This window comes from Sus scrofa, chromosome X (assembly GCF_054392235.1).
Source record: "Sus scrofa isolate SSC_HxYL_T2T_F1_AM1 chromosome X, Sscrofa_HxYL_maternal_Yorkshire_Landrace_v2.0, whole genome shotgun sequence".
Taxonomy (NCBI): Eukaryota; Metazoa; Chordata; class Mammalia; order Artiodactyla; family Suidae; genus Sus; species Sus scrofa.
The window spans coordinates 66,080,218-66,099,689 of record NC_139401.1 but is presented as its reverse complement, the minus strand read 5'-3'; the positions used below and the strand labels follow the sequence as shown (position 1 = coordinate 66,099,689).

Below are 19,472 nucleotides of genomic sequence, written 5' to 3'. Positions count from 1 at the left end.
CGGCTTAAGGGCTTGTCATTCTGTCCAATCCCCATAGCATATATCCAATCAAACATCAGTATGTGAAGCTGGATGCTAGGACCAGAGCATACCAAATCCATCCCCCATGGGAACTCCAGTCAACACTTACAGCCCCTGTCTCTGGCTCATATGAGTTTACTGGTCCCCTATAGGGAGGCCTAGAGTTATTGGGGGTTGGGTAGGGTTGGGGGGAGTGGGGGTGGGGCTTGTGATGGAAAGGCTGAGATAGGTCGGGAATGGGTGATCCATCCTTGACAGGCTGGTACAAACAAGAAGTTAGAGCAGGACAGGCCCTACTGGCTTGTTTAGTTCCTAGCTCTCCACTGAGCTGGGAGACCTGCATTTCTTACTGCACGCCAGTGTACACTACAATTTGAAGCTGCTTTTGGTGTATATGTACATCTTAATCCATTCATCTGTCGATGGACATCTAGGTTGTTTCCATGTCTTGGCTATTGTGAATAGAGCTGCAATAAACACAGGGGTGGCATGTATTTTTTTTCAATGAAAGTTATGTCCAGATATATGCCCAGGACTGGGAGTGCTGGGTCATATGGCAGTTCTATATTTAGTTTTCTGAGGTACCTCTATACTGTTTTCCATAGTGGTTGTACCAATTTACATTCCAACCAACAGTGCAGGAGGGTTCCCTTTTCTCCACACCCTCTCCAGCATTTATTTGTGGACTTATTAATGATGGCCATTCTGACTGGTGTGAGGTGGTACCTTGTAGTAGTTTTGATTTGCATTTCTCTAATAATTAGTGATGTTGAGCAATTTTTTCATGTGCCTGTTGGCCATCTGTATATCTTCTTTGGAGACATGTCTATTCAAGTCTTTTGCCCATTTTTCAATTAGGTTTTTTTTTTGCTGTTGAGTTGTATAGGTTGTTTGTATATTTTAGAGACAGATGAATGGATTAAGAAGATGTGGTATATATAAATATACACAATGGAATACTATTCAGCCATAAAAAAGAACAAAATAATGCCATTTGCAGCAATATGGATGCAATTAGAGATTCTCATACTAAGTGAAATAAGTCAGAAAGAGAAAGACAAATACCATATGATATCACTTATATCTGCAATCTAATATATGGCACAAATGAACCTTTCCACAGAAAAGAAACTCATGGACTTGGAGAACAGACTTGTGGTTGCCGAGAGGGAGAGGGAGGGAGTGGGATGGACTGGGAGTCTGGGGTTAATAGAAGCAAACTATTGCATTTGGAGTGGATAAGCAATGAGATCCTGCTGTATAGCACTGGGAACTATATCCAGCCACTTGTGATGGAACATGATGGAGGCTAACGTGAGAAGAAGAATGTGTATATATATATATGTGTGTGACTGTGTCACTTTGCTGTACAGTAGAAATTGACAGAACACTGTAAACCAGCTATAATGGAGAAAATAAAAATCATTAAAAAAAAGAAACTGCTCTTGGTATCATGTACTCCTGATCTATTAGAGAAGTTTTAAAGGGGCCTAGGAGGGTGGGGAGATGGAAGAACTCACCAGAAGGTCCCTGGAGACCAGGGGGTCCTTGAGGACCTGGAGGACCTGGAGGGCCCGGTGGTCCCATAACAGTGGTTCCTGGAATGCCAGGAATCCCTGGAATCCCTGGGGGTCCTTGGGGTCCTGGAGGTCCTGGAGGTCCTGGGGGGCCATTGGGCCCTGGAGGTCCTGCCTTCTTTCCTGAAAGACAAGATTCAGTATTATATTTGCAGTTATTGGCTGAGAATGTACTGTTAGGAGTTCTATGGACTTCTAACAACACAAAGTCAGCCCTCTGGGGGGAGTTCCTGATCTCAAAGAGGTGGATTTTTTTTTGTTGTTGTCTTTTTTTTTTTTTTTTTTTTTTTTGCCTTTTCTAGGGCCGCTCCCACGGCATATGGAGGTTCCCAGGCTAGGGGTCCAATCGGAGCTGTAGCCGCCAGCCTACACCACAGCCACAGCAACGCAGGATCTGAGCTGCGTCTGCGACCTACACCACAGCTCACGGCAATGCCAGATCATTAATCCACTAAGCAAGGCCAGGGACTGAACCCTCAACCTCATGGTTCCTAGTCGAATTCATTAACCACTGAGCCATGACGGGAACTCCAAGAGGTGGATGTTTTTAATCACACATGATACACACACACATACATTCCCTACCCACTTTCATGAACAGTCATTTACAGGCTGGGTTTGAAGATATAATGGCCCTCAAGGAACTCAGTCTAGTGGGGAAACAGACACAGTCACAGGATGATAGAAATGCTGCATTAGTGGTAGGGACAAAATGTTGAAGACTACAGGGAAGGCTTCAAAAAGGAGGTTACAGTTCTGCTGAGTTCAAAGGATCAGATTTACCAAGTGCCTAGATCTATGGGCCACTACTTAGGACTGAGAACTGGGCTATTGCTAAAGAGTGTAGCTTTAGTGTTTACTGCACAGGTTGATGGACTTGATGTGGATGAGAAGTGGAAGCTAAGAGGACGGCCCGACTTTGGGAAGAATGTCAGCTCCAGTAAGGTTTCCTATGAGTTAGGATGTATAGAGACTTGGGCTTAGGATGGAGGTAGTGCTATCTGGGAAGGTGGGACTGGAAGGAGGAGTTTGGGAGATGAGAGGTGACCGGGAGAGGGGTAAGATGGGGAGGGGGAGGGAGGGAGAGAGAAAGAGAGAGAGAGAGAGAGAGAGAGAGAGAGAGAGAGAGAGAGAACACAAGCAACATAAGGGAAGAAGGAGGGACGGTGGAGAGCAGAGAGAGCTGAGCTGAGGAGGAAGCAGCAGGCAGGTTTTGCTTTCTCAGCTGACCTCTCTAAACCCTATTTTTAAAGATCTCTGGGAAAGGAAATTCTGAAAACTCCCTCGGTAACATGTTCCAGTGTTTATCACCCCTCACGGTTAGGAAGTTCTTCCGTATATTGAACTGAAATCCCTCCTGTGGCACTTTAAGCTCTTATTCTATTGTTTGTATAGATAGAGAAGAATAGTTACCACCATACACACAATAACCCTCATATGCTCAAAGACATTAAGTCACTCATCAACCTCTATTTTTATAGGCGAAATAATCCAGCTTCCCAGAGTCTTTCCTCAGAGGTCCTATTCTTGAATGCATTATTAACCAAGCCACCAGATCCTCCCTGTTTCCTCCTCGCTGTCCTTTCACAGCAGTCTCAGCCTTCCTATTCAATCCTCCCAATATTCCCATCAGAATGTAGCTACCTGAACATGACTGTGGTCTTGAACCCAAACCTCCAGTTCCTCCTGTTTATGTCCTCTGCTCTGTGCAGTCCAATTTTAGCACTGCAGGTGATTACAGGTGGGTGGGTGCTTCTTCCCTTCACTGCCTTTTCACAATTTGGTGGAAGTCCCAGGAATGGGAGCCTTTCACCAGACTTCATCATGGTGTTTTCACCTGTGATACTTTCTTTGTTTTAAATATAACCTTGTCAAGTCTCACTTAAAGACCTCCTCCCTGACTCTGCCTCTCGTCTCCCTGGACTCTCAGGCAGGTGAATCCTGTCCTGATTTATCAGGTCCTTCTTTAAGAATAATGCCACATGCTTAAGAAACCCAATCCCCATGGCAACGCCACTCAAGAGGCCAATTGTCCATGTCTAACCGCATCTTCATTTGCAATGAAACAACCAGGTCATTGTGGGGCCCCTTCCCCAGGGAGGAAAGGAAGGAAGGCCCAGAGAGCTTCTCTCCCAGGGAGAGAGAGGAGTTTCTGCATTTTTCCTGCACTTAGCAGCAAAAAGATTGAATCTGCCCAGTTTCAAGATCTAGCCAATTTTAAGATGCCAAACAGGAAAGCCATCTCCCTTCAGATTTGGGCAGCTTCCAAGTCAGGCTTACTCAGTGCCCAAGTTTCAATTCTAGCTAGTGTAGTGGAAAGAACAGGGAATCTGTAGTCAGGAGATAAGGCTGTAAGCCTCAGTTCTGCCACAGCCGCATACTTTGGGCAAATCCCTTCCTCTCCCCAAGCCTTAGTTTCTCCATCAGTGAAACAAGGAGCTTGGCCTCAATGATTTCTCTAAGTTACCTCCCAAGACTGAAGTTCCATAAGGAGGACTGGCTGACTCCCGGCAGTCAAGAAATTTCCCTAGCCTGGTTATAAAGTCTGCTTCTTGGAGTTCCCTGGTGGCCTTGTGCCTAAGGACGTTATCACTGCTGTGGTGCGGGTTCGATCCCTGGCCTAGGAACTTCTGCTTGCTGTGAAAGCAGTTGATTTTTTTTTTTTTGGGGGGGGGGCTCTTTTCTAGGGCTGCACCTGCAGCATATGGAGGTTCCCAGGCTAGGGGTCTAAACGGAGCTGTAGCCTCTGGCCTACACCACAGCCACAGCAACACGGGATCCGAGCCACCTCTTTGACCTACACCACAGCTCACGGCAACGCCGGATCCTTAACCCACTGAGTGAGGCCATGGACTGAACCCTCATGGTTCCTAGTCGGATTTGTTAACCACTGAGCCATGACGGGAACACCCAATTTTTAAAAAAATTTTTATTATTATTATTTTTTCTTTTTCCTTTGCTCTCTAGGGCCACACCCACGGCACATGGAGGTTCCCAGGCCAGGGGTCAAATTGGAGCTGTAGCCGCTGGCCTACACCACAGCTCGTAGCAACGCCAGATCCCCAACCCACTGAGTGAGGCCAGGGATCGAACCCACAACCTCATGATTCCTAGTCGGATTCGTCTCCACTGAGCCATGACGGAAACTCCAAATTTTTTTAAGTCTGCTTCTCTTGCACTCTTCTCTGAGTGACACAGACACAGGGGATGGGATTCTATGTCTCAGAATGTCCAGGCCTAACAGTGAGTTTTGAGCTAGAGGGGGTTCTGTGGGTAGTACAAACTTCAGTGTCAAGACAGTGAGTCTCCTGTAATGGTTAATGTAATTGTGGAAGAATTACGGCCAGAAACGCCTCCAGTCAAAGACAATAATGGTTTCAGTGTAAACAGAGAATGTTCACTTGTGAAAATGTTAGAAGGCATTTGGGAAAAACCTCCTGCTGGGATCCAGTTCTGAAGGTGGTTTTCTTTGCTTCTCTGCAACCAGGTTTAGGCAAGTGTGCTTCTCATCGACACCTCCTTACAGAAAGTTGGCCCAGGAAGGAGCAGGCACAAAATGACCCCTGGACCAGGAGGATGATTCTGAAGGACTGAATTTCTTCTCCAGATTTCCTTACTTTAACAGAGCACTTCATGATTCAAATGGCTAGAGACTTGTACTTATCAAGTTACCTTGTATAGTCTTAGATAAAAGGAGACACACATTCTTTTAGTGAAGCTCAAATTGTTGACAGAACAACTAAAAGTGTGTGTGGGGGGCAGGAAGGGTGAGTAGAAGTGGGGGAGGGATGGAGAGAGGGAGAATGTTTGGGGAGGGAATTCCATTAAAGGATGGAAATTAAATGAACAACTCAATTTACCTCTTCAGGCATGTACCTATGCACTGTGTCCAAGGAAATCTGTATTAAATGGCTTCTAAATCACATTTGGCCAAGGCAAATGTTTAAGGCCTCCATGCATTCTCCTCCCAATAATGGCCCACATACAAGGTAGCAGTGCCGGGCAGCCATCCGAGTCACTGCTAAAGGAACTGGAATCTCTGGATTTGGTAAATCCAGAGCTTCAAGCTCAGATAACTTCCTTCTATTGCCACCAGCACGTGTGTCCCCTCAGTGCTCACCCCTCGGATGACACTGCAACTGGGTGCTGCTCCCCACTGCACACATGCCCTGTATCTTGGTAAATCACTAGCCTACTTGCTGTTCTCCCAGATATGCTATGTCTTTCATGCCTCTGGGAGGGTTCATTATGCTGTTCCTGTCACTGAAATGTCCTTCCCCTTTTACCCTCATTCTTCAAAGCCCAAGTCAGATTATGTTTTATCAGAGATGTGGTCCCTCACTTCCTCAGGGAGAATTACTTGCTCCTTCTCTGTGCTCTCTCAGCACCCTGTGCATGCTTTGATCAGAGCATTTTAAAAATACTATAGTGCATCCATGATTCCAATGACACTGGGAGATTTCGGAGGGCAGGAGCCATTTTTCTTCATCTCTGTATCTCTATTCCTGACAAATACAAGATGCTTATTCACTGTCTAGTGAATGAGCAAGTGGGGAAAAAAACCTAGCAGCTCTAATTAGAAAGTGTCCTCAAGTCTACCTACTAGGAAAGAAAGTCATCCCTGGGCTTACGTTAGGGGCAGAGGCTATCCTTGTCCAGGCCAGGGGAGTTTTCCAGGTTGGTTAAAATTTCTGTCTTAAAGGGATGTGACAAGAATGAAAAACTACATGCTTGAAAGTCAAATATACTTTCTGAAGACAGACTAGCATGGTTAGTGCCCAGGCCCCGCAAAGAAAGGCTTCCCCACTGACTCCAGTTCTCTGTTTTCCAATTTTACTCAGCTCAGGTCCTCAGGGGCCAGTCCATTCCTCAGCTTCTTTACAACAGGGATACAGGTTTCCCGTGTGGTCCCGGGCACCTCAAGCCACCAGACTACCCTATTGCTCAGAGAAGCGGCAAATGCTGGCTGAAGCCAGTCTTGTGTGCCTAGTCTGGGGTTGCTAATCAACTCTATAAAGCTCCAGAAATGTTACCGGACAGAATAATTTCACTTAAAGCATTTTAGTGAAAAAAAATCATTAACTCCACTCTATTTTCCTCCCAGGTCAGAACACAGAAACAGATAGGGACTTAAAACTGGTTTCATGGTTGGTTCTTTTTATCCTATGGAATGGACTATATTGCCTGGTCCTGACTTTTGGAACCTGTTCTTCGAGTTCTCCTCTTCAAGTAAGCAAGCACCCATTGAAGCTCGTGGGCCATTCCTGTTGCAAGTACCCTGGAGATCTATAGGCCTAACAATGACATAAGAGATCTGCTCAACAAGAACCTTCTTGGAAAAGAATCAAAGATCAGGGTACTACTACAGCTTAGTTTTTCCACCACAGAGAAAATGATATTGAAACTCCAGAGCAAGAAATACCTCCCTGACTATCTGAGAAATAGGATGGGGATAACTTTTAGGCCAAGAAATAGGGTACTGATATCTCTTGGGAGGTAGTAAACCTAGCTGTTTACCAGCTGTCTAAGGACTTCTAAGGTCACTGATTTGATAAAGGATGGAAATAAAAGGAGAAAGAAAGGAGAAGGTCAGGGAAAAGAGTAAGGGAGAATGAAGGAAAGAGATGTAAAATGAACTGTATGAAAGAGGAGGCAAGAAAGAAAAACAAAAGCAATTTTCATATGTTGCTAGGAAGCAATTCTATCTTTCATAGATCATCACTGAAAAATTATATATATGTATATGTGTATACTATATATATTATATCTCTTATGTAGTATATATATACATCTTATATAGTATATATATACTATATATATCTTATTCTTTTGAAAAATTACATATATGTATATGTGTATACTACATATATTATATATATGTCTTATTTGTATACTATATATATTACACACACACACACATATATCTTATTCAAGAAGATCACATATGAGCAAATAAAATAATGGTCAACCAGCACTAAAAGAATATAAAAATCCTACTCCCTTGATTTTTTTTCTTCTTTATTTTCTTTATTTTATTTTTTGTCTTTTTAGGGCCGCACCTGTGGCATATGGAAGTTTCCAGGTTAGGGGTCAAATTGGAGCTGCAGCTGGTGGCCTACATCACAGCCACAGCAACACAGGATCTGATCCATGTCTGTGACGGATCCTTAACCCATTGAGCAAGGCCAGGGATTGAACCTGAGTCCTCATGGATGCTAGTCAGATTCGTTTCTGCTGAGCCATGACAGGAACTCCTTTCCTTCTAATTTTAGAAAAGACATGACATGATAGCAATTTTATCAAATCAGGAGCTTAACTTACCCTTTTTCTTGTTTTTAACTGGACCTGTTAAAAAGAGAAAATGGAAAATTAACTCACTGTAAATGAACAGAAAATGTTTATTCTCCAAGACAGTCACAGGAGGAACCCTCAAGACACTGCAGATTTGAGGGAGCCCTATGCCTAGGGTCTGGTCATTGGCAAGGTATCTCCCAACTATCAGACTTGCCCAAACCGTCTCTGACTATTGTAACAGTAAAGTTACAAGGATGATTCTTTCCTAGGGAGAAAAATCTTTCAAGCTTAGTCTTTGGAGTGAGGGAACAGGTACTTCGCCATAAAGATGAAATGCCCAGAAACGCAGAACTCAACAACCTTAGGACGGCATTCTGCTAATTATGCGAGTCCTGAGATTGAAGAGTCACGCGTTCAGGTCAGGAACTGATGTGAAGTCTCAAGCATTGAAGCTGGAAGGAAAAAGGGGTCATTTTCATGGAAGGAGCACAGCAGTGGCAGTTAACTTTTTAGTCACTTCCTTAATGTTATTTCAATGATTAGTTATTAAAACAGTGCAACCACAATACATTCATGTGGGGGCCACATGCAGTCCCACTGTAATTTACCATAAGTTAACAGACAATTTAAAAGAACTGTCAACAGTTTCATCAACAATGAAATCACAAGCATTTTCTGTGATGTTTCTAAAGAAAACAATTCTAATCAATGGAGGGCACTCACAGAGCCCAAGGCTTTTGTCATATGCTTAGGTGATAAACACTCCTCAGATACACACAGTGTAGGTGTCTCCCAGACGTGCAGACATGTTTTCTCCCTACTGGGGACTCAATTCACTTCATTCTGTAGATGGATTTGGTTTTCTTTAGATACAGGTATTTAAAATCTCTTGCAAACTCCCATGAAGAGCCTACTGGATAACATTAAACCCCAGTCAGTGCCCTCAGGAGCTCACGAGAATACCAAGCATTTGTAAATTGTTTTATAGATTATAAAACATAGTTCCTTCTATCATCTCATTTTATTGTGGCAACAAACCTGGAATGACCTTTACCTATAAGAGCAGGCTCTATCAGAGGTTCCATCCAAGTAGGCTCAATCAGAAGTCAGTAAATTCTCTAACCTGGGGGACTGCCAGTGTGGCCATCAGAACTTGCACTGGGCCCTTGAAAAGCAATGCCTGTATAGACCTTCCTGGCAAAATAATTGCACATGCAACAGTAGGTATTATTATGTGCATGTTATTATGTAGGTTATTATAGGATATTTTAGGTTGGGTTGAGCAATCTGCTATGCTTAGGGTGTCTTATCCTCCTTTTTTTTTTTCCCCTTTTCTCTCTTCCCAGTTTCTTTGTCTTCTTTCTCGACTTTCTATCCTTTATTTTTTAATGGCACTAAGAGTTCTTGAGAATATACATAGAGGTTCTGGCAAGGAAGCACAGCAACGCAGATATTACTGACTAAGAGGCAGCAACTCAACTGGAGAAGAGCTACCTTAAACAAGAAAGCTATTTGGGGAAGGATTTACACAGAAAGGCCTAGCCCCATCAACCATCACCAGCCAGCTCAGCCTGAGAGCAGTGACATGACAGCATTGCAGCTACAATGTCCTTATACACAGACTCTGTTAGCCCTGGCCAAGCTTCTGACCATTTCAGCTGGTTAAAGGGTTAGTATTGTTACATCAGACTTCAAAGCAGGCTTTGAGGAAATCAGACCATCACCATGCAACCAGTCCTTACTTAGTATGCCTAGGAAGGGGAGCACTGGAAATGATGAAATACAACTCTATCCTCAGAGAACTTAGAGTTGAATAGGAAGCACTAAAGAGGGGAGAATCGAAAAACTATATGGGCTAGTTGAGAGAAAAAAAAATCCTGGTGGGAAGTTCCTGCTGTGGCGCAGTGGGTTAAGAATCTGACTGCAGTGGTTTGGGTCACCAGAGGTGTGAGTTCAATCCCCAGCCGACACAGTGGGTTAAAGGAGCTGGTGTATCGCAGCTGTGGTGTAGGTTGCACCTGAAGTTTGGATTCAACCCCAGGCCTAGGAACTTCCATATGCCACAGGTGTGGCCATAAAAAAAAATTCCTGGAGGAAGTTTAACTTAAATCTACAAGGGAAAAGAGGGAAAGGGAAGTTAAAAAAATTTTTTAACTTCTATTATTCTTATAGTAGAAATACCTACTCATTATACATACAAAAATGCATGCATGTTTATATACATACATTAAAAAAGGGAGCAAAAAGAAAAAATAGCTGTAAAAAACCTACCCACAGGGAGTTCCCTGATGGCCTAGCAGGTTAAAGACCCAGCGTTGTCACCGCTGTGGTGCAGGTTTGATCTCTGGCCGGGAAACTTCTGTATGCCATGGGCACAGCCAAAAAAAAAAACCCCAAACTACCCACAAATAACCACTCTGAACATTTTATACATATTTACAAGATTTCTATGCATATGTATTCTTACAGAATGGGATCAAATAAAAATTGCTTGATAACCTTTTTCAATGTTAGTAACTACATTTCTATATTATCATTTTAAATTTGGATACACCAGCATTATATAGTTAACTCTTTTTTCTAGTTCTTTCATGATTTCAATTTTTACATTTAAATCTTTAATTAACCTGGTATAGATTGGGTATATGGTGTGAGGTAAGGAGCTAACTAAAATTTTTATCTTTATTTTCCAAAACGACCGTGTATGATGAGTGCTGAGAGCAACAGGGAGAGGATCAGAACTATTTCTTCCATTTCTTCTTGTGTGTCCAGAAGGGCCCCCAGAGAGCTTCTATCTACTCAGCAGACATTTGGCATATCCCTTGGGAAAAAATGAGGATGAAAAAGTATAGACAAGATTATCCTTAGATTATTTCACACTTTCCACAAGTACTAGTGAGCACACCATCTCAGCAGTATGAGTTCCTTCTTGTTCTAAGATAGTTCACCATGGCCAGTAAGTAATTCTTGTGAGTTTCAACATGGACCCCTCAGCCCTGGCTCTATATCAGCCATTACCATTTCTTTTGCTTGAGACCATTGTGGTTTTCTGTCTTCTAGAGAGAAAATATCAGGGAGCTAAAACTACCCCATACTAGATATGAGTGAGCATCTTGACCTGGAGCAAAAGCAGTAACTTCTGCTGAGTTCTAGACTTTTAAAGATATATTGACTCATTTTCTATATGCTTCAGAACATTTTTCATACCTACTCAGACCATTACCAGTGTCACATGTCTGTTTCTACAGTAACAGGCTACATTTCTATATTATTCCAATACCTTCTTATGTGTAACCATCACGCTTTCTGCAGGCAAAACCCAGAAACACATCAGAGTAGGACAGACAGCTGTGCAGTCCCTGGGGCTGCTCTGATAGGACTAACTTTGAGATCTGACAGATTTTGATCAATGTGGGCAGACTATTTGCTATCTAACATTAAGAAAAAGGGGTCCTGTAACAGCATCAGGGCCTTGGAAGCCAACAGCAGCCCTAGCCATATTCTGGTCCTGACTCAATCACAAACGACCATAGGGCATACTTTGTACACTTTGTCTCTATTGAAGGTCTAAGATTTTGATGAAGATAAATGACATCATAACTAAAGCTAATATTTACTGAATACATATGAACTATACACTGTGCTAGATGCTTTACATAACTCAGTTAGGTCTTATAACAATCCAGCAAAGAAGATATTATTATGCTTACTTTATAGATAAAGAGATGGATTAAATTAATTTCAGAAAGTTACACAGCCCGTAGGTATTTTCAGGTAAGCTGAAACTTCAGAAAGATTCATGTTTTTCTAGATGTGTTTTGAGAATTAAAAAAAAATGTGTATACTTCCATTTTTTGCTTTGACTTGTCAAGAGCTTGGAAGCTTTCACTCCCACACTGATAATTAAAAAAAAAAAAAAAGCCGAACAAACTTCATCAGAAAATTGAGGTCACAAGGCAAACTGTTCTTCTGAAAGATGGAGACAGACAGGTGGATATGGAGAATCACAGCTCACTAGGAGTAGAAACCTGCAGCTGAAGACTGTATCAGTAAGAACACTTTAAAACTGTAATCAACAGATTGCTAGATGCTTGGTATGGACTAGCTCAAGGGCTAAAAATTCCAAGTGGACCCAGTCTTGGGGGGGGTCTTCACACTTTCATGAGTTTTACCTTCAAGAGCACTACCAAGTTATCACTGTGAAGATTGGAGAAAAATCCTTGTCCTTTTAGCAAAAGGAGAGGAAAAAGAACCATTTGGAAATATATCCAGACCTCTCTAATCTCTTTAACAAGGTCTGCCCTCAAGGAAAACTTTTTAAAATGCTTTTTTTTCAGCCACACCTGTGGCATATGGATGTTCCTGGGCCAGGGATCAAATCTGAGCCACAGCTGCTGCAACTTGGTATCCTTAACCCACTGTGCCAGGCCGGGGATCAAACCAGTGCCTCCACAGAGGCAAGCCAGATCATTAACCCACTGTGTCACAGCAGGAACTCCTAAGGAAAACTTTTATCAGAGTCTGACTGGGGTTTTACCAGAGCCTAACTGATCTGGGGGATAGGAAATACCTAATTCAGGCACACTAAAAGATTGAGACCCAATCATAGGAGTAATGAATGCTTTTGCTTTACTCATGCTTTATCACACCATTAAAAGGACTCCTGTATAATAATAGAGGATTACAGCTAAAAACACTGCAAGTCTCAGATCATACTTAAGAAGTTTCTAGGGACACTCATGAAGACAGCATGAAGAGACTAAAGAGAGAACAATGGAGACAATTAGCCTGATACCACAGCTACCGCAAACAATAAACACACCCTATCCTCTACTTAGATAAACATAAAATGGTACACTACTGGCCTACATACCTCAGTTGCTATTACCCAGTACATCATGTCTTGCTTTCACCCGAAAATTACAGAGCATATTAAAAGGCTAAAAGTACAGTCTAAACAGATAAACCAAGCATCAGAACCAGATGCAGAAATGAGAGGAGATATTACAATTGATAATCACAGAAATACAAAGGATTTTAAGAGACAATGATTATGTGCCAACAATTTGGATAACCTAGAACATATGTGTAAATTCCTAGGAACATACAATGTACTAAGACTGAATAATTATGAAATAGAAAATCTGAATAGACTGATTACTAGAAGAAATTAAATCAGTAATCAAAATCTTTCCAAAAAACAAAAGGCCAGTAATGGAAGGCTTCATTGGTGAATTCCACCAAACATTTAAGGAAGAATTAATACCTATTCTTCTCAAACTCTTTGGAAAAATTGAAGAGGAAGGAAGAGTTTCAAACTCATTTTATAAGGCCAGCATTAGCCTGATACCCAAATCATACACGGATGCCACAAGAAAAAAAAAAAACTACAGGCCAATATTCCTCATGAACATTGGTGTGTAGATATAAAAATCCTCAACAAAATATTAGCAAACAAACTTCAATAATACATTAAAGAGATCATATACACTATGATCAAGTGAGAATTATTCCAGGAATACAAGGATGATTCAACATTTGCAAATCAATCAGTTAACAAAGTGAAGGATACAAATCACATGATCATCTCGATGGGTGAAGAAAAAACATTTGACAAAATTCAACATCCATTTATGATAAAAACTCTCAACAAAGTGTATATAGAGATAACTTACCTCAACTTGATAAAGGCCATATATGACAAGCCCAGAGCTAACATCATACTCAATGGTGAAAAGCTAGAAGCTTTTCCTTTAAGATCAGGAACAAGATAAGGATACCCACTCCTGCTACTTTTGTTCAACACAGTATTGGAAGTCATAGCCATAGCAACTAGGCAAAATAAGAGCATCCAAATTGGAAAGGAAGAAGCAAAACTGTCACTATTTGTAGATGTCATGATATTATATATAGAAAACCCTAAAAGAGTCCATTAAAAAACAGTTAGAACTAATAAAGGAATTTAGTAAAGTTGCAGGATACAAAATCAATACATAAAATCACTTCTATTTTTATACAACAATGAACTATCAGAAAGAGAAATTAAGAAAACAATTCCATTTACAATTGCACTAAAAATAATAAAATATCTAGAAATAAGTAGTAGGTGGTGACTCACTCAGAAGGCTCTGATGATGTTAAGCATTTTTAGCAATAAAGTATTTTTTTAATTAAGAAAAGCCAAGGAGGTGAAAGACCTGTATATTGAAAATGATAAGACATTAATGAAAGAAACTGAAGAAGTCACAAATAAATGGAAAGATATTTCATGCCCATGGATTGGAAGAGTTAATATTGTTAAAATGTCCATACTTCCCAAAGCAATATACAGATTCAATGCTATCCCTATCCAAATTTCAATGGCATGTTTTTCCCCACAGAAATAGAGTAAGTAACCTCAAAATTTGGATGGAACATAAAAGACTCCAGATAGCTAAAGGAGTCTTGAGAAATAAAAGAGCTGGAGGCATCATACTCTCTGACTTCAAACTATGTTGCAAAACTACAGTAGTGAAAAGAGTATGGTACTGCATAACAATAGATACACAGATCTATGGAACAGAATAGAGAGCCTGGAAATAAGTCCACACCTGTATGATCAATGTGACAAAGGAGCCAAGAATATACAATGGTAAAAGGATAGTCTCTTCAATAAATGGCTTTGGGATAATTGGACAATGCAAGACAAAGAATGAAACCAGATCCCTATCTTTTACCATACACAAAAACTAACTCAAAAAGAATTAAAGGCTTGAAGGCCTGAAACCATGAAATTCCTGGAAGAAAACACAGGTAGTAAGCAATTTGACATAGGTCTTGGTGATAATTTTTTGAATCTGACAACAAAATAAAAAGCAACAAAAGCAAAAATAAACGAGTGGGATGCATCAAGCTAAAATCCTTCTGTACACCAAAGGAAATCATCAACAAAATGAAAAGACAACCTACTGAATGGAAGAACATACTTATAAACCATATATCTGATAAGGGGCTAACATCCAAAATATATAAAGAACTCATAGAACTAAATGGCAAAACCCCAAACAATCTAATTTAAAAATGGGGAGGTCATCTGAATAAACATTTTATTTTACAAAGGAGACATCCAAACGGCCAAAAAGCATATGAAAAGATGCTCTACATCATTAATCATCAGGGAAATGCAACAAAACCACAATGAGATATCACTTCACACTTGTTGGAAAGTCTATTAGGAGTAGAGGGGAACCTTATCAATTCAATATAAAAAAGTATACCAAAAAATCTACAGCTAAAGTCATACTTATGATGACAAACCAGATGATTTCCCCTAAGACTGGGAACAAGGCAAGGATATGTCCTCTCACCACTACTATTAAAAAATCACACTGGAGCTCCTAGCTAATGCAATAAGGTAAGACAAGAAAAGGCACACAGATTGGGAAGAAAAAGATAAAACTGTGTTTGCAGAAGACATGATTTTTTATGTAAAAAGTCCCAGAGCATTGACAAAAAAGATCCTGGAACTAATAAGCAAATATAATAAGGCTGTGAGATGCACACACCATACTAGCAATGAACAACTGGAATTTGAAATTAAAAAAAAAACCCTTTACATTAGCACCCAAAAAAGGAGAAATATTTAAGCATAAATCAAATGGAATAAGTACAATATCTATATGAAGAAAGCTGTAAAACTCTGATGAAAGAAATAAAAAATCAAAGTCTAAACAAATGGAAGGATATACCATGTTCATGGATAGGGAGACTCAATATTGTTAAGATGTCATTTTTTTTTTTCCCTCAACCTAATCTATAGACTCAGTGTAATCCCAGTCAAAATCCCAGCAAGTTACTTTGTGGATATAAAAAAACCCCTCTGATTCTATATTTTATGTGGAAAGGAAAAAGTCTCACAATATTCAACATACCATTGAAGAATAAGAACAAAGATGGAGGGCTGACTCTACTCGATTAAAAACTTAGCATAAAGTTATAGTAACCAAGACAGTGTGATATTGGTGGAATAATAGACATATAGATGAATGGATCAGGATAGAGAGCCAAGAAATAGATCCCAACAAATATAGTCAACTGATCTTTGACAAATGAACATAGGCAATCCAATGGAAAAACGATAATTGTTTCAACAAATTGTGCTGGGGAGTTCCTGTCATGGCTTAGCAGAAATGAATCTGACTAGTATCCATGAGGATACTGCTGTGCCCACAGCATATGGAGGTTCCCAGGCTAGGGGTCGAATCAGAGCTGTAGCCTCCAGCCTGTGCCACATCCAATGCCAGATCCAAGTTGTGTCTTTGACCTACACCATAGCTCACAGCAACGCTGGATCCTTAACCACTGAGGAAGGCCAGGGATATAAACTGTATCCTCATGGATACTTGTCAGATTTGTTTCTGCTGAACCATGATGGGAACTCCTGGCAGTGGATTTTTAGGTAGAACTACAAAAGCACAATCCATGAAAGAAGAAAATTAAATTGAACTTCATTAAAATTTAAAAGTTCTCCTCTGAGAGCACATGGAATATTCTCTAAGATTAATCCTATCCTGGGCTATAAATCCAAACTTGGTAACTTTAAGAAAATTGAAATCATATCAGGCATCTTTTCCAACCACAACACTATACGACTGGAAATCAACAACAAGAAAAAAACTGCAAAAAACACAAACACGTGGAGACTAAACAACATGCTACTAAGCAACCAATGGATCACTGAAGAAATCAAAGAGGAAATTAAAAAATACCTATAAACAAATGACAACAAAGATATGACACTCCAAAACCTATGGGATGCAGCAAAAGCCATTCTAAGCGGAAAGTTTATAGCAATACAAGCCCACCTCAGGAAACAAGAAAAAGCTCAAATAAACAAGCTAACTTTACATCTAAAGCAGCTTGAGAGAGAACAGACAAGCCCTAAAGTTAGTAGAAGGAAAGAAATCATAAAGACCAGAGCAGAAATCAATGAAATAGAAACAAAGAAAACCATAGAAAAGATCAATGAAACGAAAAGCTGGTTCTTTGAGAAGATCAACAAAAGTGATAATCCCCTAGCCAGAATTATCAACAAAAAAAGAGAGAGGACTCAAATCAATAAAATTAGAAATGAACAAGGAGAAGTAACAATGGACATCACAGAAATACAAAGGATCCTAAGAGACTACTATATGCAACTATATGTGAATAAAACGGAAAACCTAGAAGAAATGGATAAATTCTTAGAAAAGTACAATCTTCCAAGACTAAACCAAGACGAAATAGAAAAGATGAATGCACCAATCACAAGAACTGAAATTGAAACTGTGATTAAAAAACTCCCAACAAACAAAAGTCCAGGACCAGAGGGCTTCACAGGCGAATTCTATCAAACATTTAGAGAAGAGCTACCACCTCTCCTCCTGAAACTATTCCAAAAAAAAAAAATCACAGAGGACGGGATACTCCCAAACTCATTCTTTGAGGCCACCATCATCCTCATACCAAAACCAGACAAAGATACCACAAATAAAAGAAAACTACAGGCCAATTTCACTGATGAACATTGATGCAAAAATCCTCAACAAAATACTAGCAAACCACATCCAACAATATAGTCAAAGGATTGTACATCATGATCGAGTGGGATTTATCCCAGGGGTGCAAGGGTTCTTCAATATCCACAAATCAATCAGTGTGATACACCACATTAACAAACTGAAGGATAAAAACCATATGATCCTCTCAATAGACGTGGAAAAAGCCTTTGACAAAATCCAACACCCATTTCTGATAAAAACCCTTCAGAAAGTGGGCATAACGGGAACCTACCTCAACATGATAAAGGCCATATATGACAAACCCAGAGCGAACATCATTCTCAATGGTGAAAAGCTGAAAGAATTCCCCCTGAGATCAGGAACAAGACAAGGATGTCTGCTATCACCACTACTCCTCAACGTAGTTCTGGAAGTCCTAGCCACAGCAATCAGAGAAGTAAAGGAAATAAAAGGAATCCAAATTGGAAAGGAAGAAGTAAAACTATCACTATTTGCAGATGACATGATATGATACTATACCTAGAGAATCCTAAAGACTCTACCAGAAAACTGCTGGAGCTCATCCACGAATTTGGCAAAGTCGCAGGTTACAAAATTAATACACAGAAATCTACAGCATTTCTATACACTAACAATGAAAGATCAGAAAGAGAAATTAGGGAAGCAATCCTGCTTACCATCACATCCAAAAGAATAAAATACGTGGGAGTAACCTACCTAAAGTGACAAAAGACCTGTACTCTGAAAACTATAAGACACTGATGAAAGAAATCAAAGAGGACACAAATAGATGGAAAGACATACCATGCTCTTGCATTAGAAGAGTCAATATTATCAAAATGACTATACTACCCAAGGCAATCTACAGATTCAATGCAATCCCTATCAAGTTACCAAGGACATTTTTCACAGAACTCGAACAAAATCTTTTAAAGTTTGTTTGGAAGCACAAAAGACCCAGAATAGCCAAAGACATCCTGAAAAAGAAAAATGGAGCTGGAGGAATCAGGCTCCCGGACTTCAGACTCTACTACAAAGCAACAATCATCAAAACCGTATGGTACTGGCACAAAGACAGAAATATGGATCAGTGGAACAGGATAGAAAGCCTAGAATTAAACCCATTCACCTACAGCCAACTCACCTATGACAAAGGAGGCAAGAATATACAATGGAGAAAGGACAGCTTGGTCAATAAGTGGTGCTGGGAAAACTGGACAGCCACATGGAAAAGAAGGAAATTAGACCACTCCCTCACACAATACATAAAAATAAACTCCAAATGGATTAAAGACCTAGATATAAGACCAGATACTATAAAACTCCTACAGGAAAACAAAGGCCAAACACTCTCTGACATAAACCACAGCAACATCTTCTCAGATCCACCTCTCAGAGTATTGACAATAAAAACAAAAATAAACAAATGGGACCTAATCAAACTTAAAAGTTTCTGCATAGCCAAGGAAATCCTAAACAACACAAAAAGACAACCCACAGAATGGGAGAGAATCTTTGCAAGCGAATCAACAGACAAGGGATTCATCTCCAAAATTTATAAACACCTTCTGCAGCTCCATACCAAAAACACAAACCACCCCATCAAAACATGGGCAGAAGATCTAAACAGACAGTTCTCCAAAGAAGACATACAGATGGCCGAGAAACACATGAAAAGATGTTCAACATCACTCATTATTAGAGAGATGCAAATCAAAACCACTCTGAGGTGCCACCTCATACCAGCCAGAATGGCCATCCTCAAAAAGTCTACAAACAATAAGTGCTGGAGAGGGGGTGGAGAAAAAGGAACCCTAGTACACTGTTGGTGGGATTGTAAATTGGTGCAACCACTGTGGAAAACAGTATGGAGATGCCTCAGAAAACTAAACATAGAACTACCATTTGATCCAGCAATCCCAGTCCTGGGCATCTATCCAGAGAAAACCACGACTCGCAAAGACACATGTACTCCAATGTTGATTCAGCACTCTTTTCAATAGCCAAGACATGGAAACAACCTAAATGTCCATCGACAGAG

At 40.3% G+C, this 19,472-nt stretch overlaps 1 protein-coding gene and 1 non-coding gene across 7 annotated transcripts in view; both read right to left on the bottom strand.

Annotated features, from left to right (window-relative positions):
- Positions 1 to 19,472, bottom strand: part of EDA (ectodysplasin A) — a 332,253-nt gene that overhangs the window by 11,621 nt on the left and 301,160 nt on the right. For all 6 annotated transcript variants that reach the window (XM_005657815.4, XM_005657816.4, XM_085007362.1 and 3 more), the window contains exons 3-4: positions 7,920 to 7,943; positions 1,542 to 1,721 (exon numbers count right to left, since the gene is read on the bottom strand). In XM_005657815.4, coding sequence (XP_005657872.1) covers positions 1,542 to 1,721; positions 7,920 to 7,943 — 204 coding nt within the window. The remainder of the gene's footprint in view (positions 1 to 1,541; positions 1,722 to 7,919; positions 7,944 to 19,472) is intronic.
- On the bottom strand, positions 8,228 to 8,307 carry MIR676-1 (microRNA mir-676-1). Its single transcript, NR_035398.1, has one exon. It is a non-coding gene; the product is annotated as a microRNA mir-676-1 (primary transcript).